This window comes from Zingiber officinale, chromosome 6A (assembly GCF_018446385.1).
Source record: "Zingiber officinale cultivar Zhangliang chromosome 6A, Zo_v1.1, whole genome shotgun sequence".
NCBI classification, from domain to species: domain Eukaryota; kingdom Viridiplantae; phylum Streptophyta; class Magnoliopsida; order Zingiberales; family Zingiberaceae; genus Zingiber; species Zingiber officinale.
In genome coordinates, this window is record NC_055997.1 from 94,621,716 (window position 1) to 94,646,810 (window position 25,095).

General features: G+C 37.8%; 3 protein-coding genes across 5 annotated transcripts; all 3 read left to right on the forward strand.

Annotated features, from left to right (window-relative positions):
* Nucleotides 1-6,077: 6,077 nt before the first annotated feature.
* Nucleotides 6,078-10,072, forward strand: LOC121996987 (protein WEAK CHLOROPLAST MOVEMENT UNDER BLUE LIGHT 1-like). 2 transcript variants are annotated; one of them, XM_042551187.1, is made up of 3 exons: nucleotides 6,078-6,463; nucleotides 7,054-7,731; nucleotides 8,030-10,072. In XM_042551187.1, exons 2-3 carry the CDS (start codon nucleotides 7,102-7,104, stop codon nucleotides 9,890-9,892), a joined length of 2,493 nt encoding a protein of 830 aa, XP_042407121.1. In that variant the 5' UTR covers nucleotides 6,078-6,463; nucleotides 7,054-7,101; the 3' UTR covers nucleotides 9,893-10,072. The 2 variants fall into 2 exon arrangements, with proteins under 2 accessions (XP_042407121.1, XP_042407120.1); XM_042551186.1 differs by having other exon boundaries at nucleotides 6,078-6,344.
* Nucleotides 10,073-10,882: 810 nt separating this feature from the next.
* On the forward strand, nucleotides 10,883-13,138 carry LOC121996988 (UDP-glucuronate:xylan alpha-glucuronosyltransferase 2-like). 2 transcript variants are annotated; one of them, XM_042551188.1, is made up of 3 exons: nucleotides 10,883-11,119; nucleotides 11,342-11,916; nucleotides 12,048-13,138. In XM_042551188.1, the coding sequence occupies exons 1-3, from the start codon at nucleotides 10,914-10,916 to the stop codon at nucleotides 13,004-13,006; spliced, it is 1,740 nt and encodes a 579-aa protein (XP_042407122.1). In that variant the 5' UTR covers nucleotides 10,883-10,913; the 3' UTR covers nucleotides 13,007-13,138. The 2 variants fall into 2 exon arrangements, with proteins under 2 accessions (XP_042407122.1, XP_042407123.1); XM_042551189.1 differs by having other exon boundaries at nucleotides 11,002-11,114.
* Nucleotides 13,139-14,994: 1,856 nt separating this feature from the next.
* Nucleotides 14,995-17,795, forward strand: LOC121996989 (probable inactive heme oxygenase 2, chloroplastic). The gene is made up of 4 exons (XM_042551190.1): nucleotides 14,995-15,455; nucleotides 16,526-16,746; nucleotides 17,324-17,431; nucleotides 17,511-17,795. The coding sequence occupies exons 1-4, from the start codon at nucleotides 15,029-15,031 to the stop codon at nucleotides 17,601-17,603; spliced, it is 849 nt and encodes a 282-aa protein (XP_042407124.1). The 5' UTR covers nucleotides 14,995-15,028; the 3' UTR covers nucleotides 17,604-17,795.
* Nucleotides 17,796-25,095: the final 7,300 nt, after the last annotated feature.

Here is a 25,095-nt window from a genome sequence, read left to right on the forward strand (position 1 = left end):
CAAGTCCGTCCCAGCCCCAATGCGTCCCTTGGACTGAAGCTCTCCAGTGTTTGAGTTGGTCTGAAAAGGAGGGAGGAGCTTCCCAATCACAGTCTGGGTCTGTAGGATAGTCATGTAACTCGGCTTGGTAACCGCCAACTTCATTTACGTCAATTTTTACTAAATGTTGGGCTGGCTCTGTCTTGAGATCCAGCCACTCTGGAGGAGTACTATCAAATGTGCATACTACAAATGTTTCTTCTTCTTCCAAAGCAGTAAAAATAACAATACCAAGTTTCTTTGGGAAATCTTTAACTGAATCTGGGTCATGAATCCATAATTTATGTAAGAGGCCATAGTCAAGAAGAGTAAAAGGGTTAATTTGTCTCCCTTTGTAAGCGGTAGTAATGTAGGATTCATAATCCATGTTAGCTCTTCTGAAAGCATAGAGAAGCTGGCATTGACATCCATATTTATCTGATTCTATGCAAGGTGGTCCTTTCTTCTGGCATTTAAGTTTTGGGCTGAACTCAGCTTCATATACAATAGTCATTCCTTCAGGAGGTGTTTTGTGGAAAGCTTTTAGGGCTTCACATAATTCTATAAACGTTTGTAAAGTAGATTTTTCAGCCAGACTGCGAACATAAGTATGAATATCCTCAGGAATAGTATTTGGGAAACCTGCCAGGCGCATCTCAGATGCTCTTTGTAAAGCTGTAGCCTTATTTTGTTCTTTAAGTTGAGCCAAAGTTAGGTACTCTGGTCTGATAGGAGTATTGGTGTGTTCTGTTGAAGGTTCTGCCAGGCTATTCTCAGGAGTATGTTGCACAACTTGAGCATAAGTAAAAGTATTTGTATCAGGGCTAGTAGCTTGTATTGGTGCTGTTTGCAGAGTTGTACTCACAAAGAAATGTGGTCCTAGATGGGCTCTGGCTGCTGTAAAAGCCTCATCAAGTGAATAGTAGCCTTTAAAGTATGGATGTTCTAGGTTTTGAATGGCTAAATTGGTTTCTTCCCATGTAGAGTATACCCCTGCCTGGGGTCCTGAAAAGACCACGTAACAGGAAAATTTCTTTCCTGCTGGTTTCTGGATAGTGGTAAGAAAGTAGTTGGAAAGAGCATTTATTACTGCGATCTTATGTCCAGAGCTTCCTGGAAGTGTAGGGATATGTCAAATATTGTCAATAAGACAATTTTGGATGTGGTCAAGTCTGTCTCTGCCAACAAAGCGAAAATGATCTTCTGGTTGTGTGAAAAGTTGTAAATCTTGAGTGTCAAAACACATGGTTTTGGTGGAAAAAGTACGAACTTTCCTTGGTTTGTCCATCCTGTAAGGACTAAAAATGTTAATGTAACAATCTTGATAATGTATCTACTAAAGAATTATTAACCCCTTTAATATGTTCCCATTGTATCTTAAGTCCTTTATTGATTATGGTATCTGTAAATTTTAACCAACGCTTTGTACTGAGGCCTTTTCTAACTGTTTTAGTTTGTTGGACATATTTGATTATGGCTTCACAGTCTGTTCTAATAAGGATTTCTGGTTTGTTACAAATAAATAGTCTAAAAGCTTATAAGCAGTAAATAACAGCTAAAATTTCATAATCTAATGATGTTAAGTGTCCTTTTTCATGGTATTTTCCAGAGGCATAACGACATAAAGCTTCTGTTGATTTAGGTTCATATTTGGAAGTTTTGCGATATAAGATACCACCCCAACCAGTCTCACAACCATCTGTTTCAATAATTAAATAATCTGAGTCAAGAGGTAAAGTTAACTTAGGGATAGTTTTAACCAGTTGTTTGATTTGCTGAACTAAAACAATATCTTGTTGGTTAAAATATTTTTGTCCTGTCAAAGATGTGTTATTGTATAATGGTCCACTAATTTTTCCTATATTTTTTAGATAGGGTCTTGCATAATTTAGAAGACCAAGAAAAGCTCTTAAAGTCTTAGTATCTTCCATTTTGTCTGGAAAGGCCAGAATCTTAGTTGAAATATGAGGTTGTAAAGTGATTTGTCCTTGGCCTATTTCAACCCCTAAGAATTCAACATGTGTAACAGCTAGTTTCATTTTCTTTCATGAAATAATCAAACCATGTTTTTCAAATAGATTGAAGATTGTGTGTAAATGAGCATAGTGTTCTTGTTTAGTTTTGGAAAAAACTAAGATATCGTCTATGTAGACACAGGTGAAGTGAGCAACATTTCTAAAAATATCATCCATTTTTCGTTGAAATATTTGAGGAGTTGTTTTAAGACCAAAAGGCATAACAAGCCACTCAAAGTGGCATTCAGGACAGGAAAAAGCTGTCCATTCTATTGAGTCTGGGTGCATCCGTACCTGCCAGAAACCTGATTTCATATCGAACTTTGAGTATCATTTAGAATGTTGTATTTTATTCAGAAGTTGGTCTTTATCTGGTATTTTGTAGGCATCTTCCTGACAGTTATCATTTAGCCTTTTGTAATTAAATACCATTCGGGATTGACCTCGTTTTTGTTCGGCTCCTTTATTTACTATAAAAGTTGGGCTTCTATGTCTAGAGGGTTGAATGGCTCCTAAGTGTAGTAATTGTTGAATATGTGTTTTGCATTCTTCAGTTTCCCAGTTTGTGTATCTTAAGTCTTGGGCCTTAATAGTTAGGTCAGGGTTAATGATTGCTAATTTATAATAAATTTTATCTCTTTCCCAGTATTTGGTTGGGTTGTCGCCAATAATCTCTAGTTTTTCTAGTCGAGATATAAGAGAGTCTATATCTGGCTGATGGGTGTTAATAGTTTGAAGCAATTGTTTAGGGAGAAGTAGATCATTAGGAATATCCCAGGAGGAAAGATCATTTAGAGCGCTTGTCTAGCTAAGTAAGTCTAGTTTTCCTGATATTCAGAAAAGGCAAGGTCATAGGATGACATCTATTTACATGCCCCTTTTATAGTACACTGGCAAGTATTGTCCTTAGACTAGGTTCGGGTTTCTGTTGAAGCTGTTAAAGGCTTAACTACCGAGGGGTAGTCTGACACAATAGGTGCAACTATTGGATTAGAGAAGAATAGAGTATAATCTTTTGTAAGTAAAAAGACCCTGTCTGGTGATATAAGAAAATTTAGTCCTAGGATAAGGTGGATATTCTGATGTAGTAACGGGTTAACCCATAATTTGGAGAAAGTTTGGGGAGTACTATAGGTACCATAATTATTATAAAATTTTATATGTATGTTTGTGACAAATTGGGTACTAGTAAGTTGCTGGCCATCAAATTGTGTACTAATTAAAGGTTGTGATAAAGTTTTGATCAAATTTTTAGGTAAAATAGACAGAAGTGTAACCTCATCTATAGTTGAATTAGTGGCTCCACTATCTAAGAAAGCTTGTAATGTAAATTCATGGCCATGTATATTTACTAAGCATTTTACCCTAACATTAAGAGTTTTATTTGTATTACAAATACTAGGGGTTTTTATAAAAACCATATCAGTGTTTGGTGGCTCTGTTATTTGTAAACTTTTACCCTTGTTAGATGGTAACGACTCCTGTGATATTAGTTCTTCTATTTGGTTTGTTATTATATCCACATGAGTTTCTAGTTGGTTTATTCCGGTTTCTAATATTGATACTCTTGTTTCTAAAAGGATATTTCTAGTACTACTTTTAGTGGGTTGTGTTATTGGGATTAGAACATTAAAATAACTCTGAAGACACAAATTACAGGCCTGTTTCTTGCAGGTTATACATGTACCTCTTTTATCAATAGCTGGATAATAACTTCACAAATAGCAGGGTATATTATCTGTTCCTGTTTTTAATTTCCAATCATGTGTACAATTAGAGTCACCTAAGTTTGTATTTAGTTGTGTGAGCATTAAGTTGGTATCCATGAAAGGAAAGTCATTTCCATAATTCTGGTTCTAAGTTTATTGAATTGTAATCAAAGTCTGTATAGTATGGGTGTTGTAGAAAGGAATTTACTAAGCTATAGTCGGAAGAGGGGGGAATTTCTTCCATATCATCTACAAAAATAATAGAATAGATAGAAGATGTGTCTGAGACATCTGATTGAATTTCTACTAAATCTAAATTTGTACAGGTAACTAATTTAGCTTCTCTAGTGTATAAGTTTTTCTTATTTGGGCAGGCAGACGACAAATGTCCTGGTTCATTACAAGCAAAACAAGTAATAATATTAGCATATGTTTTCTTTGGTTTATATTTTCTGACATGTTTTTCTTTATTTAAATATGGTTTCTTTTCTCTGCTTTTCCTAACATAATATGTTTTTCTTAGCCTGACATTTTTAATTTTAGTAGGTTGTGTAGTTGCTTTAGTATTTCGATAATGCTTTTATTTTTGTTTAGGTGCCATTGAACCATACTGTTGGGGGGTATATATTTGACTACAAAACCCATATTGCTGGTTTTTAAGTTGTTTTTGAATATGAATATAAGTACATTTTCCTTTTAATACAGAAATTATGTGTTGTATACGTATTCCTATATTGTCATATTGTGGTGCTACTTTCATGTCTGTCCAGGCCTTGTGTATTTCCTTTCCTAATTCCCCTGGAAGTTTACTAAATAGTCGTTCTCCTAATTCCGGGTTACAGTAATTTCCTGATACTACTGTTAAGGCAAGAAAGTCATTGCAAAAAGGTTTAATCCAATTCCAATTAAAAAGTTGTAATTGTTCTAAATCTCTCATAGTCTCTTTTTGTCTAATATCTAATCCTGTATTAGCGTCTCTTGCTATAAAAAGTCTGTGGATAGTATAACAAAAATTAAATATATTATTACCTTGTGAAGCAATCCTAGCTATTTCTTCAGGGTGAGTAGTTTTATAAGATTCCCATGCTGCTCTAGCTACATCACCTAAATAATTTTCTCCTACTTTTATCATGACTTCACCAGATTCTATATCTAATTCATGTTTTGCCTGGTAGTCTCTTTTGATACAGACTATCCATTGTTCTAAATAAGTGTCATATATTTGTGGGTCGTCACATTCTCTTATATTAAGTAAGACTGAATTCTTTCCAAAGTATGTAATTTCTAGTGGTCTTCTTTTCCCTATAGTTCTTAACAAAGGATTATTGTTGGTATAAGGCTGAATTTGTGTTCTTGGAGGATGCCCTTCTCCATAATCCATAGTTCTCATAGAACTTTCTAGGTATCGTACCTATAAAGGTTGTGGTGTATTGGTAGCACTAGATTTTGCAGGATTCATTAAAGCAACGTTGAAAAAGTAGTCTTTCTTTTTAACTATAATATTATGGTCCTCATCAAAATATAACATCCAATCTTCGTCTAGCTTATGATGCAGTATGTCAAAAGTTTCTAATTCTGTAAGATCTTTTTGTGTAAAATAATTAACTATTTCAAATGAAAGGTAGACGTATTCATTTAAATCATCATAAAATAGGAAGATATCTTTTTCTTTTATGTAATTCATCCATTGAACATCTAAAATATATTTTTTTTTATTTAATACTATAATTTAATTCCTAAACTTCGAAGATAAAAATTTGAGCGCTCACGGTGAATATATAAAAAGATATCAAATCTCTATATATATCTAGAGTAAAATATATTTATGTTCATCCTAAATTATCTTTTAAGTGATCTAACCGATCGCTAAACAACTAAGGGGAGAGATTTCTGAGGCATATGTATGCCAAATTTAATTTCTAACCTAGTTTAATCCTCTCTCGTTAACTCGACACCTGCGCGAGTACTACACCCACAGACGCGTATACATACGGGTGGGAAAGAAGATCACTCATGTATACATTTATTAATTTATTATCCTATGTCACCTATTTAAGAAAATTACGAAAGGTCCTGGTGTCCGTGGATTACGAAAGGCCCTAGTGTCCGTGGCTGTGGAAGGGGGTGTCCAAGTGCGGCGTGAGTTCTTCTGATTTAGTCGTATGCGACCTTACATTCCACCTCTTGCTTTTATTAGAGGATACAATGCGGTCCCACACGATAAGGTATGGAAAGGAAGGTAACAGATCGAGTGAGAGATGTAACGTAGAAAAAGTTTACAAAAGACAGAAATTGAAACAGTAAAGCGACGTCGAGTCGATGCGTTATTAACGTACACAATAAATAATTTGGATGAAAAAAAAGAAGAAGAAGAAGAAGAATTGGCCAGCGATGGCGAGAAGTCGAAGAGGAAGCAAGATCTTGGGAGAGAGCGTGTTGTCCGGAGATATGGATTATCAATTGTGAATCAGCTCGAACACCTTGCGGGCTCGTCTCCTTCGATCCCTTCCTTTTTCTCGCTTTAACCAATTTCTCGCCTTTTTGTCCTTTCGGCGTCGGAAAAAGCCGCTCTTGGAACAGTTTGTCGCCGAAAGCGAACTGAGTGAGTCTCACTTTCTTGTTTTCAACAATCCTTTTGGGTTCTTTGTAACAAAAATTGGAAGAAAGCTGTAACTTCATCGAATTTATGCTTCAGAAATTTTAGGAGATTGATGAACTCAGGTGAGTAATTAGTCTCTACAATTTAGCCATCTTGTTTAGTTGTTCGACTATTTGAGATTACCTTTGAGGATCGATCTTTCTCTGATTTCATTTCCCCAACAGTCTGAGGATCATTTCTTAGTTTTCCTCCTTTTTTGTTCAATTGATTGTCTGTTTTTTGAATTGTATCTTGAGATGGGATCGTATATTGGTGTTAATTTCCTAGAATTTGATTTTGCGTAGCTTAAAGCATAAATACTCGACCCCTTTCTCTTTGTATTATGCAATGATTGTTCACACTGGCAACCACAAGTTTAGAACGCCATTAGAACTGATATAGAACCTAGAGAGTTCTTTGTGTTATCGAGAATAATCTGCCAGTTTTTGCAGTAATATAAAAAACCTTGGACGTGAACTGCATTTCGATATTAATTGAGTTTTCTATTGTGCAAGGCATAGTTGTTCGTATTCCATCTTGCAGAAAGTTCTTGAACTTGCTTCAAACTTTACGAAGTTCATGACAGATAAATTTTTTATAGATTTTCTACCCTGGTGATATTATTTTGCTTCTTCAAAAGTTGTAAGACTGTTTTTTTCCACATGAAATACAGAGCGAACTTTTAAGCAAAGCAAATCTCTCATGAGAGTTTCCTCTGACCATGGATAATCCATCAGAAACTCTATCTAATGAAGCAAATCTGTCTAGAGAATCTCCTCTCACCATGGACAGTCCATCAGTAGTTCTCCCTAACAGCGGACTTCCAAATATCTCACATCATGAAGAAAATGTTGTCAAAGATCAATATCAAGAGGAAACAACAAGTAATAAGCAGCAGGAATCTGCGATCGAGAATTCTGAGCAATTTTCTGATGTCTCATTATTTGGACAATACACAGTCACAGAAGAGACACATGGAACAAATCGCCTGAGGGGAATGAATTTGAAGGATTCTGCAAATCAGGTTCCAAACCAACTTCAAGAAGGTGCTTCTGTTGAACTAGTTGATGCTCATATAATTCCTGATTTGATTGCCTCCAATGACAGTAGAGATATTGAAGGGAGATTGGATACTTTGCCCAACGAGCTCAATCTGCCTAATGAAAATGGCAGAATACAAAAGAAGGCAGCAACAGAATTAGCTTCATTTATTAAACCTGTAAAAAATTCCAATGTAAAACCAAACAGAGGCATTGTTGACACTACTGCACCTTTTGAATCTGTCAAGGAGGCAGTCACCAAGTTTGGAGGAATTGTTGATTGGAAAGCTCACAAGCAAAATACTTTAGAGGTAATGGCAATTCCCTTGGATAACTAGTATCTCGATAATAAATCGTAACAACATCATTATGTGTTTGTTTGTATATATCTTTCCATATTGTGTTGAGTTTTCCCTTTTGCACTTAAGCAGATGGAACACTGATTCTAGCTTTCAATGCACTATCTTCCCATAGTTTTTAATTTCAAAGAAGAATCTTGTTACGCCACAATATTCATCTATTAGACTGACTATCCTGATTGTTTCTGTATTGATTTCAAGTAAACAATAAAATGGAAATTCAGACAAATTTTGAATGGGCTATATGCAGAAACGTAAGCTAGTCCAGTTGGAACTTGAGAGGATCCTAGCAGAAATTCCTGATTGCAGAAATCAATCTGAAGCAGCAGAGGAGAGTAAAATGCAGGTGCTCAAGGAACTGGGTCGAACCAATAGGATCATAGAAGAGTTGATGCTAAACCTTGAGAAAGCCCAAACTGAAGAAGCTCAGGCGAAGCAGGACTCGGAGTTGGCTCAACTAAGGGCCAAAGAAATGGAGCAAGGAATTGCAAGTGATTCTAGTATTGCTGCTAAAGCACAACTTGAGGTTGCTAAAGCGAGGTATGAAGCAGCAGTTGCAGAACTGAAGACAGTAAAAGCTGAGTTGGAAACTTTGCTAGGAGAGTATATCTCCTTGGTTAATGAAAGAGATTTCACAATTAAAAAAACTGAAGATGCTACTTCTTCTCTGAAGGAGATTGAGAAGATAGCCGAGGAACTGATGTTCAATCTCATCACATCAAAGGAATCACTAGAGTCAGCCCATGCTGCCCATCTAGAAGCAGAAGAACATAGGATTGGTGCATCCTTGTCAAGAGAGCAAGATAATCTTGCATGGGAAAAGGAACTAATGGATGCTGAGGGAGAGGTGAAGCAACTTAATCATCATTTTTCATTGACAAAAGATCTGAAATCGAAACTAGAGACTGCATCTACCTTATTGGTCGATCTCAAGGCTGAACTAGCATCTTATATGGAATCAAAGTTAAATAAGGAATCTGAGATTTCTGATAACAAACTGTCAGATGATTTAGAAGAGACAAAGAAAACACAAGACTCTGTTCATTTATTAGCTTTGCTAAAAAAAGAACTTGAGGAAGTAAAAGCTAGTATTGTGAAAGCCAAAGAAGAGGTTGATTGTCTGAGAGTTGCAGTTCCATCCCTCCAATCTGAGCTGGACAAAGAAAGGTCATCGATCATTAATCTGCAACAGAGAGAAGGGATGGCATCAATAGCAGTTTCTTCTCTTGAATCTGAGCTTGATAGGACCAAACAAGATCTGGAAGTGGTTCATTTGAATGAAAAAACAACCAGAAGAAAGATGGTAGAACTGCCTAAATTGTTGCAACAGGCAGCTCAGGAAGCAGATGAAGCCAAGACTGCTGCTCAGATAGCACAAGAAGAACTAAGGAAGTTAAAAGATGAAGCAGATCAAGCAAAAGCAAGTGCGAGCACAAAAGGTATCAAATTGCTTGCAGCTTTGAAGGAAATTGAAGCAGCTAAAGCATCAGAGAGGCTGGCATTTGCAGCAATTAAAACCCTGCAAGAGAGTCAGCAAGTTGCGAGCATCTGTGCAGGTGATTCTCCTAACACTGTGACTATTCCGTTGGATGAGTACTTCAATCTCAGCAAGAGAGCTCATGACGCTGAAGAGCTTGCCCATGAGAGAGTAACAGCTGCAATTGCACAGATTGAGGTGTCTAAGCAATCTGAGCAGAAGAACTTAGAGAGGCTGAATGAAGCATTTAGAGAGATGGAATTACAGAAAGAAGGACTTACTGCTGCAACAGAGAAATCTGAGAAGGCAAAGGAAGGAAAATTGGATGCTGAACAAGAGTTGAGGAAATGGAGAGCTGAACATGAGCGTCGTAGAAGAGCTAGTAATGAAGCTAAGGGAGGAGTAGACCCTCAAAGGATCATGCCTAAGCTTCTCGAGCAGCCCAGTGAATTACGAAGCTTTACCAAGAGTGACAAAGGTGTCGGTTTCGTTTCGATGGCTGATTCAAAGCAATACATATCAGAAGACAATTCAAATACTGGTGTACCAGAAGTGAAGACAAGGAAAAGTAAGAAATCATTGGTACCAATGTTAGCTTCGCTCTTAGGCCAGAAAAAACCTCAACCAATTCAGTAACAATGCTGAATATACAATTTCCAGAGATCAAATTGCTGTTGTTCTATATTACTACACGTATAATAAGCTTCCTTATATGTTTGCTTTTTGAAATGGTAAAAGTTTGTAATGTCTTTAATTAGTTATACCTTTTGGCGAATATGTTTATATGAGAAAGTTTGCATTATTTACACTGTGAAAGTCATGTAATTTGGTCCTATTTCAACATTGTTATAGCTTCAAATTGCCATTCTGATTAGCTTCATATGCCTGAATATTACAGCCCAACTACACATTGCTTCATTGCTATGTTTATAATATGGACTCATCAATGAGCTTACATGGTTAAATTAAAAATAATTATGTTGATAATAAAACAGTTGATTTCATTTATTTCCTAGCTGGGTTAGTATCGTGTACATGATTACATGGAAGCAAGTACTACAATGATTATTTTAATATAAATTAGTTTTCTTTTCTCTAATGTAGTTCATGACTCATGAGTTGTTTGGTTTTGTGTGCAAATATATGCTTGTGGTTGTAGCTTGATCACTCCATCCCAATTTGTAAAACTATACTCCTAAAAATAAAATAAAATAAAATAAAATAATCACCAAGAAAATCGAAGACAACAATCAGCAACAACATGAATAAAGAAAAGAAATATTTCCCCCTTTTTAAATCACTTTAGTTGGGTAAAGATAAAAGAAGGTTAGTTTGGCCCCTTTTCTTTGCCTTTCTTAAACCGTTTAAAAAATAAATCATCATAATATTATTTTTTTTCCTCATTTGGTGTCATCAAAATGAATCATCATAACTTTTCTATTTGTGTTATGCAACTAGTCCAAGCTATCTCTATACTAAACAAGCATTTTGAAGTATCATGTTAGTTGGATCAAAAATGTGTGAATAAATAAATTAAAATTTGGCTGAAAAATGAATGCAATATAGACAGAGAGGCGAAGAAATATATATATATATATATATATATATACACACACACTCACAGGGAAGAAGAAGCAGAAGCAGAAGCAGCAACAGCATGGGTTCTTCATTCATGGTGAAGACAGTGGCCACAAAGCCCTTGGTCATCAAGATCAACCTCGCCTTCATCAGCTTCTTCCTCTCCGCCTACTTGCTGTTGCTGCTGCTCCACTCGCCGTCGACGCCGTCGCTCCGCGAACAGAGGAGCAATGCCGACGAGATCATCCTCTGTTCCTTGCGCAACTGCCACTTGAAGAAGGTAAGGTGAGTAAGAATGCTCTGTTTCACCATCCAAATTAAAATTTAAAAGGGCATCTCCATAAATTCCCTTTGCTCCATGGAGAAGGTAACGCGAGCAGAGCCTTCTGTTTCTGAATAATTAGTGTTGTTTTGTGGAAGAAGGGGCACATTGAGATCGGAAATTTAAATTAAGGGTCAAATTGATAATATTTTAAAATCAAGGGCTGATTTGAGAACTACATGCAGGGTCAAGAAGCAGGGAAGGGGAAACGCCATGGAGAGGATCCCAAGCTTCCTCAATTCCCTGCCCGCCAACACTGAGGTCGCCTTGGTCAACATCGGCGTTGCTGAAGCCTCCGATAGGGGACTCCTCGTCGGCCGGCGGATTCCCGTCGCGTTCGAGCGCGTCTCCAGCAACTTACGGTGGGAGGACCTGTTCCCCGAATGGATAGACGAGGATGAGGAGAACGGGGAACCCTCGTGCCCCGAGATCCCAATGCCGGACTTCTCCTCCTACGGCGTGGTCGATCTGGTTGCGGCCAAGCTCCCGTGCGAGGGGCGGCGGCGGGACGTGTTCAGGCTGCAGGTCCATCTGGTGGCGGCGGGCATGGCGGCGCGGCGGGGGAGGCGGGGCGCACGCGGGGCGGTGAGGCTAGCGCTGCTGAGCGCGTGCCGGCCGATGACAGAGTTGTTCCGGTGCGACGACGTGGTGGCCAGGGAGGGTGAGTGGTGGGTGTTCGAAGTGGAGGCGTGGAGGCTGGAGCAGAAAGTGGCGCTGCCGGTCGGCTCTTGCGATCTGGCGTCGCCACTGAGGGTGAAGGGTGAGCAGATCAACTGTTCGATTTTTTGCCCCTATCCGATTTGAAGGCATTCGGAGATCAAAATTTCCCAATTAGTTCCGTCTCAATGTCTCATCTAAATGAGTTGCGCTTGTTCTTCTTTGATTCGCCAGGGAGCGGTAGGGTTTTCGATATATCGAAGCTCGTCGGCGCGCCGAAGGTGGCCGACGGTCGCGAGGCCTACGCCACCGTGATCCACTCCTCCGACCAGTATGTGTGCGGCGCCATCGCGCTCGCGCGCAGCGTCATCAGGACGGGCACCGCCCGCGATCTGGTGCTGCTCCACGACAAGTTCATCCCCGGCGAGAAGCTTGTGGCGCTGACCGCCGCCGGGTGGCAGCTCCGCGAGATCGAGCGCATCCGCAACCCCCGCGCGCAGAAGGGCTCCTACAATGAATACAACTACAGCAAGCTCCGGCTGTGGCAGCTGACCGAGTACCGCAAGGTCGTCTTCGTAGACGCTGACGTCCTCGTCCTTCGTAACCTCGACCTCCTCTTCCGCTTCCCCCAGGTGTCGGCCGCCGGAAACGACGGCGTCATCTTCAACTCCGGCGTGATGGTACTAGAGCCCTCGGCGTGCACCTTCGCGGCGCTTATGGCTGCGCGGGCGGACGTGGTGTCGTACAACGGCGGCGACCAGGGGTTCCTAAACGAGGCCTTCGTGTGGTGGCACCGCCTGCCGCGGCGGGTCAACTTCCTGAAGAACATCTGGTCCAACACCACGGCGGAGGCGAGTGTGAAGAACCGCCTGATGGGTGCCGCCGCTGGCCCCGGCGGCGAACTCTACGCCATCCACTACCTCGGCATCAAGCCGTGGATGTGCCACCGGGAGTACGACTGCAACTGGAACGTGGCGGAACAACGGCCGTACGCCAGCGACGCCGCGCACGCCACGTGGTGGAAGCTACACGACGAAATGGAGGTGGGCCTTCTGGCCTTATGCGGGCCCACCGGGCCCAGGAAGAACGAGTTGGAGAAAGAGAGAAAGCAGGCCGAGATGATGGGCTTCAGCGACGGCCATTGGAGGCTCAATGTGTCTGATCAGTCTGTGAGACTTGTTGTTAACGGCTGATTTTTTTTTTTAATATTTATTTTAAAAAAATTCAAGAATATTTTTGACGCATTGTTAGGACTGTGTATACGTAAATAACAATAGGGATGTTAATTAGCATTTAAAATTTGACAAATTGCTCTTACCATAAAACATGAGTTTGCATTTTGAAATATGGGGGATGAATAGTGATTCTTATGTTAGTTTATGCTTTTATTAGCTTAGCAATTCATATTCCTACTCCCTATGATTTTTATAGGTTTTCAGTGTCTTTAGCTTCACCTATTAGTTTGTTGTTCTGTCCTTAGTCATTGATCTACCATTAGTTAATTATTTTACCGACTATTTCAATCAACTAGATTGGATCGTTAATGGACCATGACTTGATCTTTAATGGATCGTTCTTAGATGCACAAGACTTTGTCTTGCTCCATGTGTCTTTTTTTTTTCACTTTTCTGTAGTTTGCCTCTTTCTTATAAGACTTAATACACTTGCCTCTTTCTTATAAGACTTAATACACATATCAGATATAATTATAACTTAAATTCTTTATCCAAATATTAAAATTTATTGTCTAACTTAATCACTTAGGTAAGATTTCACCATATTCTTACGTCAATTGCACTTGAAAAGATAAAATTTAAATATCTCATGCCAATAGGTTAATTTCCTTAAGAATTTAGGTACATCTAAATGTGGACAGAATTATCATAGAGGAGTGCATTTGTAATAATTACAAGAATATCTTTTGATAAATTTCATATATCAGGGCGTTTTTTTAGATAAAACGCCGTTCAAAATTTCCTTAAACATTATTAAATATGTCCAAAAACGAAAAGGGCAACTACAAGAAGAAATAGGAAGAAAGTCAAAAGAGGACCTTTATTTTTCCAAATCGAGCCATCAACTTTTAATTTTATTTTTATTTTTATTTTAATTTTTGTTTGTTTTAATGAAAAGGACGTTCCACCGATATAAGATAACAACTACAGTACTATCTTATCTATATCTCCTAAAATCTTATATCTCCTAAAATCTTAAATCAGTTAACTATGTTATAGTAGTTATAAAATTATAATAATTACTATCTTATCTATATCTCTTAAAATATTAAATTAGTTAATTATGTTATAGTAGTTATAAAATCATAATTATTATAATTATAAGATACAATTATTATAATTATAATAATTATAAAATTATAATTATTGCAACTATAAATTATAATTATTGTAATTATAGTAATTATGAAATCGTAGTTGTTATCACTATAAACTATAACTATTGTAGAGGGAGGACTAAAATTCTTTGGAGCTGCTGAAAATATTTTAAATAATATTCTTTGGATCCAAAATCGAGTCGTTACAAGCTATACATGATAATAAATATAGATCTCTGGATAGTTTTGATTTGATATATTGTACTTTCTAATTCAATCTAAGTTAAAAAGTATGATATTTCAAAACTCGCCTAATATTACGTTGTAATAAGTATAAAATTATATGACAACTCAATTGTAATAGATAAAAAATCGTAATATTATAATTATCTAGCAATTACGTGTTTGTAACTTCTTATATGGATTTTTAGTGTAATATTTAAGCGGAAAATATATGTGAGAGATAATATAAAAATAGTGTAATACGATGAGACATTTTTTTGATAATAAACTAAAATGAAAGATGATGATTCAAAAAATAAGAATATCAGTCCTAGGATAATGATTTAACAGTCTTAATTCCTCATATATTTCAGGATCAAGTATTAATTTTGACGAATTAATATCTTTTATAAATGATTTTTAATCTTATTGATGATCATAAATTTTTTTTTTATAGATCTGGATTGGTCATTTAGGATTAATCAATTATTCTTAAAATTAATAGATCTAAATTAATAGCGGATGACGGTTATAATAACAATAAAGAATAATAAATAAAAGACTCCTTAGTTTTTAAAAAAAAAATCAGGAGCGAGAAAAAAAAAATTATATCTTGCCCTGTTAGCATCGACAGTAGCACAATTCCAAATTGCTGGTGTCCATGTCCGCGTCCTTCTTTCCTTCTTCAACCTCATCCCCTTCTAGGGCATGGAAACCCCTCTGTTCCCCCAATTTGCTTCCCATGAACCCTAAACTCCATCGCTTCAAGATTCCTTCCTCGTCATCTCCTCCTCCTTCCTTTACCATAACTGGTCTTCCTTCGTCGACGGCTCCGGTATTGAAGAAACGGAAGAGGTACCGCAGGATTTTACCCGGGGAGGCCGAGGGCATCGTGCAGGAGATGAGGTTCGTCGCCATGAGACTACGCGACAACGCTGGTGACAAGGAGAAGCAGGAGGAAGAGAGCAGCAATGGCGGTGAGGAAACCTGGCAGCCGAGCATGGAAGGTTTCTTGAAATATTTGGTGGACAGCAAGCTGGTGTTCGAGACGATCGAGCGGATTGTGGATGAGTCCACCGATGTCGCTAGTGAGAACTCCGATTACTTGCTTATGATTATTATTTTTATTCTGCTGTTATTGCCTTGTCAAAAGTATGGCTGTGAACTTGTGCTCGAGCTTGCAAGAATCTTGTAGAGGTTAAACTTTTATTATCTAAGATCAGCTAAAGTTTAGCTAGGTATGTCCAAACTCAAGAGATCAAATTAAATTTAACTGAAAGTTTATCAAATGCGTTGCACATTTGAAATAAATAATCTCAGATCTTAAGGGCTTGAGCTCTTCTTGCAGTTGTTCCTATCGTCTACTTTCCCTCATTCATCCAGTGTTGTGACTACTGCATTCCTTAGCCTAGGCTGACTAAGTCATCAACTTAAGAAGCTGGAATTATTGTGCTGGTGCTATTCTGCATCTTGGTGCGAGAACAGAATGGAAAATTCCTGTTTTCTTGTTCAGATTTAGAGAGTTCACTGTTATGCCTTCCATCATTCTCATTCATATATTTCTTTGAAATTGATGGAAACAAAATTCTGTATGACAAGTTTCACATTGTGTACTTTTTTGAGTTGGGATATTCACTTGGATTGGCTCTCTGATCTTATATTTGTACGTTGAATAACAGATCACAAAATAATCAATTTGCAAAGAACTGCTAGCGTAATTCCTGTAAATTATGATATTTTGAAGTAAGCCATTTAGCATTGCTTGGAAAGGATCCTAAACAACCTGATGGTTAACATAATCATTAGCAATATTCATACAGTGCCCTTCATGTTTATCTTTCAAACCTTTACCAGTGGAAGCACTGATTTTATATCAGGTATAATTGGGTCTGTGACTTCATATCCCACTTTCATTGTAGCTATTTTTTTTTTTCATGCCCCATTAGTTGATGCTAAATACTAACAATGCATCAGAAGCATCTGATTGGGTAAAGAACTAAGAATTTTTTGGGAGTAAAAAATTTGTGGAATTTTGTGGGATATTCGTGGGACACTTACATGCACATAAAAGGAAAATTAAAACAGTAGTGGGTTCATCAAGTGTCTTGAATTTGGATTTTAGCAAGAAATTTACTGATTTCTAGTTATGTTTTTGCAGAGGTTTATTTTAGAAAAACTGGTCTTGAGCGGGCTTCTAGTCTTTCCAAAGACTTAGAATGGCTTAGCAAAAGGGAGATTATTCCACAACCAAGTAACCCTGGAACTACTTATGCCAAGTATCTTAGTCAGCTGGCTGAAAATAATGTGCCTTCATTTCTTTGTCATTTCTACAATATCTATTTTGCTCATATAACGGGTGGTCAGGAGATAGGTAAAAAGGTAAACAAACATTTTGTCTCACACATTTTTTTTTGTCAGAAGTGATGATCCATTTGTTTATTAACCCATTAATTAGTCACATTTAACTTTGGCATGAAATTTATATTATCCATTTGATTTCGTTGATCTTACTGATAACCTCCTCAGCAAAATCATCTCACGCTGTTGATTATGTAAACTTATGTCTTTATAGATTGTTGAGTTTAGAACTGCAAATTATAGATTTTGAACATAGACAGTTTTTGCTACATAGATATAAACATAAAAACTTCCCATGAATCTGCTTACGTATTTCCAGTTTTTACTTTGTGAGCACCTTTAATACTTTAGTTATGTAACCTTGTATCTTATTCATGTAAGAACCCAAATAGTTGGTACTAACACAGTGTGTATATGATTGTTTTATGCCAAAGAACATGCACCTTTTCTTGTTTTTAATCCTTAGTTTTTTCTCTTCCTACATGATATTCTCAATGGATATGGCTAAGATGTGTATTCTACATAGATCATTATGAAATCAGAAAATCATGAAGCATCATATCTCTGATAACTTCAATTTTTTTCTACTGCATGCTAGGTCTGCAGCATGCTCTTGGAAGGAAGCGAACTTGAGTTCTACAAATGGGACGGTGATGCTAATAAATCTTTGAAAGATGTGAGAGACAATCTCAATAATCTAGGAGAGGTACAAGACTAACAAAGTTGATAAGAAAAATCAAACTTCTTTTGGTAATGATTGTTTTTTTTATAATTCATCTATGCAGCATTGGACTCGAGAGGAAAAAAATACATGCCTGAAGGAGGCAGCCAAGTCGTTCCGGTATCTGGGGCAAATAGTGCGGTTGATAATTTTGTAACTGGGTTTTGTACTCCACTTCCTTCAACTTTCGGTTTTTATGGTACTTAGCATTACTCTGGGAGAGAGCTCATTGGCCAAATTTATTGGGCCGGTTCATGATATTTTGTACCTTAAATGGGAGTTGGAAACCAAGCTGTCTAAAGTCTCTGATATATCTTCTCTAATTTACCAGGTGACCAAGCTTTTTGTAGATGAGTTCTTTCTTTAATCACTTAAAGAGTTGTGCGAGATGAAATCGCTGGCTTCCTGCCTCTTACCATTCTTTTTTTTTTTTTTTTGACTTCCACGACTTACACCCGCGGTATTATCATTCAATAGCAAGTGCTTGTTGCGATGCCATATGTGCCTAATAAGTTACACTTGCAGGTTTGCATTGAAGGGACTTCTTGGATTCTTTAACCTTGGCAGACTGCTAGGGTTCATTTGCTGTTGGTTTAAATATCACTTTTTGTGCGTGCTTGTGTTTTGTAGATGGACTTTGCTTGCCATAAAAAACTACTAGGTAATGGTACTGCATTTATCACCATAGTTAATATCCCTTTTATTGTACTTTTTCACATAAAGTTGGTTCAACACTATGCATCTAGTTTATTGGAGTCTGTTTTTTTTTTTAATTTAGGTATCAAGTTCTTCAAATCGATTAATTTTGAAGGTAATCGATTGTATCGATTAATTTTGAAGGTAATCGATTTGATTTTACATAAGTTTTTTATTGGCCACCAATAAATTAGAAAGCACTAATAGAGATTCATCTGGACGATCAATATTCTTAGATTCGTTTTTCACTGGATGAAAAATCTTATGTCGTAGCTGAGATTTAAATTTTAGGTCCCTTAATTACCTATTGTAGGCCCTAACCATCATATCATTACCTCGAGAGCAAAGAGTTTGTTGTATTCCAACTATTCAAGGATGTCACTATTCTACATCAAATTTCTATTAATAGAAATCATTCATTGTGAGTGAATATAAGAGTATTCATATCAGCACTTCTAAATACAAAATTTATCTTAAATTTTATATTTTACGTAAAAAAAATCTTTGCATAAATTACCTTAATCATTTTCTAAATCTAGATTTCATGAATAATAATTCTCTAAATTTAAAGAATTAAATTCTTTATCTAAATATAAATTCATTCTCTAAATATTAAAATATCATTAATTTGGTAGAGAGAAAAAATAAAGAGAATAAATTAGATAATAAAAATTAGATATTACATAAGGAGAGAGAATAAATAATAAAAAAAGTGAAAAAGAAGAAAAAAATAAAAAAAATAAAGATAATGAAAATTTTAAAATAGCTGATATAGTGTACAGTGAAAAATGATGATTTAAGTTTTTTAAAAAAATGAGTGATTTACTATATATTTTAGAAATATTATAGAGAAATTGATATAGATGTTATAATAGTACAAATCACAATCTTGTTTTATATTAGATCACAAAAATCAGAGGTGTGAATAAAGGCATAGAGAGATGTTCTTTTTTTGTGTGGATTCGAAGGGAGTAGAAGTTTAGGATCTGAATTGTACCGAATCAAGTTATCTCATGTATGAGCATGATCAGTGCATGTGGGTCCCCTCGGGACGGTGCGATGGTTAAGACATGGGGTGTTGCCACATGAGGTCTTGGGGTCGAAACTTGGCGTGACCAAACATAACCTCCCCTATGTCTTAGCCATTTGCACTAATGGCTAGTAGTCACCCGTGATTTACTTCCTCCGTGTTGGCCTAGGGACGGGTTGACGGGGGTGCTGGGGGCGAGCGAATCGCCTTTTGCCACATGATCAGTGCATGTGGAATGCTAGATCGATCGGGATAAAATTTGTCCAAGCGAATCAATCTGTGTTTTGCTACATGATTTTTTTTTTGTTAATTGTTTAAGTAGGTAACAGACGTATTAATCGATGATTAATGGAGAATTTGTAATTGACCGAGTAAAACGTTGGCGTTTCGAGCTCCTATGAAAAGGCTGCGACCACAAGCAAAATAAACACTATGAGATGCAAAAGCAAAGAAGCTTTCCAACTTCGTTCTCTAAAATTTCTCTCTGTCACGCATTTCGCTCGACAGAATCTCCATGATAACAAACACTCAGTTTGCTACTAATAACTAGTGTTTAGTTATTTACGTGAATTCTCTCGTTGTATTTTGGGAGATAGATGTTAGAACCATTAATTTGGATTAGACTCATCGGGTTGGCTTGCCTAGCCAAATAATTTAAGTGGATTGAGTTAAAATTTTATCAACCCATTTCGAGACAGGTCCAGGCATGCCGACCCACCTAGGCTCATGACCCGCATGGGTCAGCCCATTGTGGGCTCGAGTTGGCCCGCCATTGAGAATTATTTTTTCCTTTTCAAAATTTAAAATTAAAGTGAAAAACTCAAAATATATATATATATATATATATATTGGCTCGTGGGCTTGACTAGTCTAACTCGCAACTTAAACTTAAAATTTTAAATATTTTCTATATTTTTTTATTTTTTTGATAGACTCGTAGGTTGATCCGCCTAACCTGCAACCTGCCATGGGTTGGGTTGAGTTGGATTGGGAATTTCCTAGCTAGCTAGGATGGCGTGTCGGCCCACCCCACCATGATTTGGTCTGTTTAACAGCACTAACAGATGTCCAATGTGACCTCGAAGCACAGTTGAAGGGGTTCAAATATGTTTTAAGGAAATTACGTTGAACACGAGCCTTAATGTCTTAGTTTCTGAGCACTTGAAAACTCACTTAGACTCAAGATTACTTCCCAAGTACTCTGCATCGTTTTCCAATTGGGTACAAATACCATTCAGCCTTAACAACTCTGTAGCTTGGTTGACTCTACAACTTAGTAGATTAGTTGACTTGATAGCTCAGCCAACTCGGTAGCTCGACAGCTCGGCTGACTCAACAATTCGATAGCTCGACTGATTCTGTAGCTCAGCAACTCAATCTTATAAGGTAGCTCGGCCATATAAGGTAGCCCAGTCTTCTAGGCAGCTCAGTTATCTAAGCAGCTCATCCTTCCTTGATTGACAGCTTGAGATTATCATCTAATGTCATCTTGATAGATAAGTCTAAAATTGATTTCAAATAATTAAAATTTTTTCTCTATCTCTGATAAAAATTGTCCAACAATCTTAAAAAAGATCGTTCTGTTGAGATGACCATGGAAAGTGGTGAGGTGCATCAGTCTCATTACGTGAAGACCCTCTCCGCCCAATTCGAAATGTTCAATCAACCATGGGAATGTGTTGTTGGTGCAGGGAGTGCCAGACGATCAAACCTTTGTTTTGATAATGGCAAAAGGTTCAAAGTTAGTTGTCTTATTTTTTAACAAGTGTAATTGAACTTGCAAGAAAGTCATAAGTTGTCTTAGGCAAAAGTCCTAGTGGATTCTAGGTTGGTTGAAAGTCCTAGCTACGGTTAGGCAAAGAAGTCCTACTCTGGGGGAGTGATAAAGTCTTGGTGGGTCAAGGACGTTGGGAGAAATCCTAGAGTCGCGGATTCTAGGAGAAATCCTAGAGTCGAGGATTCTAGGTGAAAATCCTGGGGGTCATGGACACCAGACGGAAGATTGGATAGGTCAGGATCAAACGCTCAGCATGAAGTCCTGACATCTCGGACGCTGAGCAAAACTCCAAACGGTCTGGAGGACCGATCTGGCAAAAGGTAAACTCTCCTGAGAGGAGAAGGTGAAGACACGTTCCCTGTTGAGGTAATAGTAGGCGTTAGTTTGACATAGGATTTTCGGGAAATCTGAAAGTCAGAACTGGACAGTCCGAAGACTGTCAAGTAGCATTATTATTTATATTTTATTTATGCTAACTTTGTTTTGCAGGGTATGTTTGGTATTTTGGACTAGCATATCTTGTAAAAAACACATTTCAAGCTCGGATGAACAGTGTTTAAGGTGTCTGCGGGCCGATTGGAGGCACCTTGAGCACCTTGGCTGAAGGCTCGCACCGAGAGGTGGGGAGGCACCTTCTGTACGCGTGAATGCGCATTCGGATAGATAAACAACGCAAGCTGCGGAGCTTATCGATACTGAGAAGTTGGGGATAAGTTGCAAAACTGGAGGCACCTTTAATGGGGTTGAAGGCACCTTCAACAACCTATAAAAGGTGTGCATGACCAGAGGCTTAAAAAACACTTCATTTTTTTGCAACTTTTCTCCTACGCGCTGCTCCAAAGATAATCTTGCAACTCCGTGACGCGACTTCGGCCACCAAGCAACGTGACTCTGACGACCGAAAGCATGACCTTCCAGATCCTCAAAAGTCATCGGTATACTTTCAAATTGTATTACTTAAATTATAAATCTAGTGTACCCGTCTTTGTAAAGATTTTCCAAACTGATAGTGAATTGCCCAACGAAAGCGATCGACGATCGCGAGTCTTAGAGTAAGAGTCGTCAAAGGCTCCGAACCAAGTAAAACTAACACGTGTTAGCGATTATTTTACTTTTGCTATTTTGCTTTCTATTTCCACTGCGTTTATTCTATGTTTTCAGAAAAGAGTGAAAAAGTCATGAGTGATATTCATCCCCCACCCTCCCTCTAGCATGTCTTGATCCTACAAAGGTAGAGGATGCGAAGACCAAGAAATTCATCGTGGGTCAATTCCTGGACTACAATATGGTTGACCAAAGATGATGATTAGCCAAATCTAGGAGCTTTAGGTGGTATTGCACAAGATTCACTCAAAAGGCTTGATGTTAAGTGAAACCTTTCATGTGGCAGCTATTATTGAGAAGTTGCCTCCCGATTAGAAGAAGTTCAAGAATAACCTAAAGTATAAGTGAGAGGAGATGAATATGGAGGAACTTATTGTTAGACTTCGAATTAAGGAAGATAACAAGAGTTCAGAGAGAAAATTATTCTCTCAGGCGATTATAAAAGCCAACCTAGTCGAGCACGGTTAAACTTGAAACAAAAGAATCCCGAGTCTTCTGAGATGGGACCCAAAAGAGGTGTGAGCAAGAAGAAGTTCTCTAGGAAGTGCTTCAACTATGACTGAGTTAGTCACAAATCTTAAGAGTGTAGAAAGTCGAAGAAGAAGTAAGAGGCTAACCTGAATGAGAGACTAGAAATGGATAACCTCTGCACCATGGTCTCCAAATTGAACTTGGTGGGGTACAAACCTACAACAATTGTGAATCGAACCAGTGCCACTAGACACATATGTTGTAACAAGGAGTTGTTCCACAACATTGAAGAAGCCAAAGATAGGGATAAATTGTTTATAGAGAACTCAGCAATCTCGGACATCATGCCCTAAGGGAAGTGATGTTGAAGATGACCTTGGGCAAGGATCTCACTTTGAACAATGTATTGTATATTCCAAAGATTTAGAAGAATTTAATGTTTGGATCACTGTTAAGCAAACATGATTTTCGTATTATTTTTGAGTTGGATTGAGTTGTTTAATCTATAAATAGAATGTTTTTAGGCCTAAGAATGTTTTTGAGTCATACAGAGTTGTTATCGATGGGCAATTCAAACTCAGTGTAATGACTATTAGACATAAGATTATTAAAATTAAAAAGTCTTATGTTTATATGCGCGAGTTTTCATATTTGTGGTATGGTAGCCTAGAACATGTTAACTACGATAGATTACGTAGATTGAATTAACATGCAAAACATACCTACATTCCATCTTGACATGAAACATAAGTGTGAGACTTGTGTTAAAGCAAAAATGACAAAAACATCTTTCTAACATGTTGAAAGAAGCAATGAACCACTCAACTTAATCTACACTGACGTGTGTGACCTAAAAGGTACACCGACATGTGGTGGAAATAAGTATCTCATTACTTTTGTTGATGATAACATAAAAGATTATTTTTTGTATCTTCTCTGTTGGATCGAAAGCGCTAGAGGAGGGGGGGGGGGGGGGTGAATAGCGCTCGTGGCTATTTCATTCGTTTCGAAAAACTCAAAGTAAAACACGCAGCGGAAAATAAAACACACAACACAAACACCAAGTTTTTTACTTGGTTCGGAGCCTGTAGCGACTCCTACTCCAAGGCTTGCACGTAAGAGTGCTTTCGATGAGAAACCACAAATCAATTCAAAAGAGTACAGAAATATTACAATTGTAGTACAAGGAATTTTTAAATGAAAATAATACTGACAGCTTTGTATGAGGAAATCTTCTAGAAAAATTATCGTCGGAGCTTTCAGGCGTCGTGGAAGCGATTTTTGAGTAGCTCGAAGAAGCGGAAGTCGTTCGTTGTGTTGTTCTGAAGATTCTAGTTATGGCTACTTTTATAGGTTGTTCGGGGTGCCCTGAACCCCTCTGGGCGCCTGGAACACGTGGCTCGGCCACTCCGCGCGCACCACATCAGCTTCTCGATAACTTTTGGGTTCCGGGCGCTTGGACCGATTCTGAGCGCCTGGATCAATTCTGGACGCCCGAACTAGCTCGGGGCGCCCGAACTCCTTCCGGGCGCCCAAGCCACCTTTCTCCAGCTCCTTGTTTTCTGCAAAACAAAGTTGTCCAGGCAAAAACTATATACATATAATATGAAATTATAACAGCCTCTAACTGTCCAGTTCTGACTTCAGATTTCCATCCAAAAACCCTAGGTCGAACTGATGTCTACCGTTCCCTCACCGGGGAACGCACCCTCATCTACTCCACTCAGATGAGTTTACCTGTTGCCAGTTGATCCTCTAGATCAACTGGACTTTTGCTCAGCGTCCGAAGCTTCTGGTCTTCATGCTGGACGTCAACTCCACGACCCGTCCACCACCCGATTCGCGACACCAGGATTTCAACCTAGGGTTACCACCCCCTAGGATTTTGCCCGAAGCTCTCAACCCGCCAAGACTTTTCGCCTAGGGTTACCGCCCCCTAGGACCTAGGGTTATTGCCCCCTAGGGCTTTTCCTTTGCCTAACCGCAGCTAAGATTTTTCCTCACCTAGGGTTACCACCCCCTAGTGTTTTCCACCTGCCTAACCGTAGATAGGACTTTTGCCTAAGTACTTTCATGCAATCTCAATCAAACTCGTTAGATAACAAAATAACTTAACTTTGGACCCTTTGACATAATCAGAACACAGGTTCGATCGTCGGATGCTTCCCACACCAACAATCTCTCTTTTTTTTTATTATGACAATACGGTTCAAAGTTAAATAAAACATAATAATAAATAATGGAATTTAAACAAGAGCATGAATGCAATAATTCAAAAAAACTTTATGTTCCCCCTTTCATTATGTTTTAAATTCTTAATTAGTTTAAATTCTTAACTTTGACTTTTCTCTCCCTCTTTGACATAAATAAAAAATAATACTAAGTAGAGAGAAAAAAAAATGTAAAGATAAAAAAATTTTAGCTCCCTCTGAAAGGTAACTCTTATTTGAATATTAGTTTTGTAAGAAGAAAGAAAAATTTAGCAAAACTTTTAAGTTTTTTTGAAAGTGACTTAAACTTAGCTTTTGAAAATAAGTGCTTTGAAATACATTTAGATTTTTTAAAAAATAA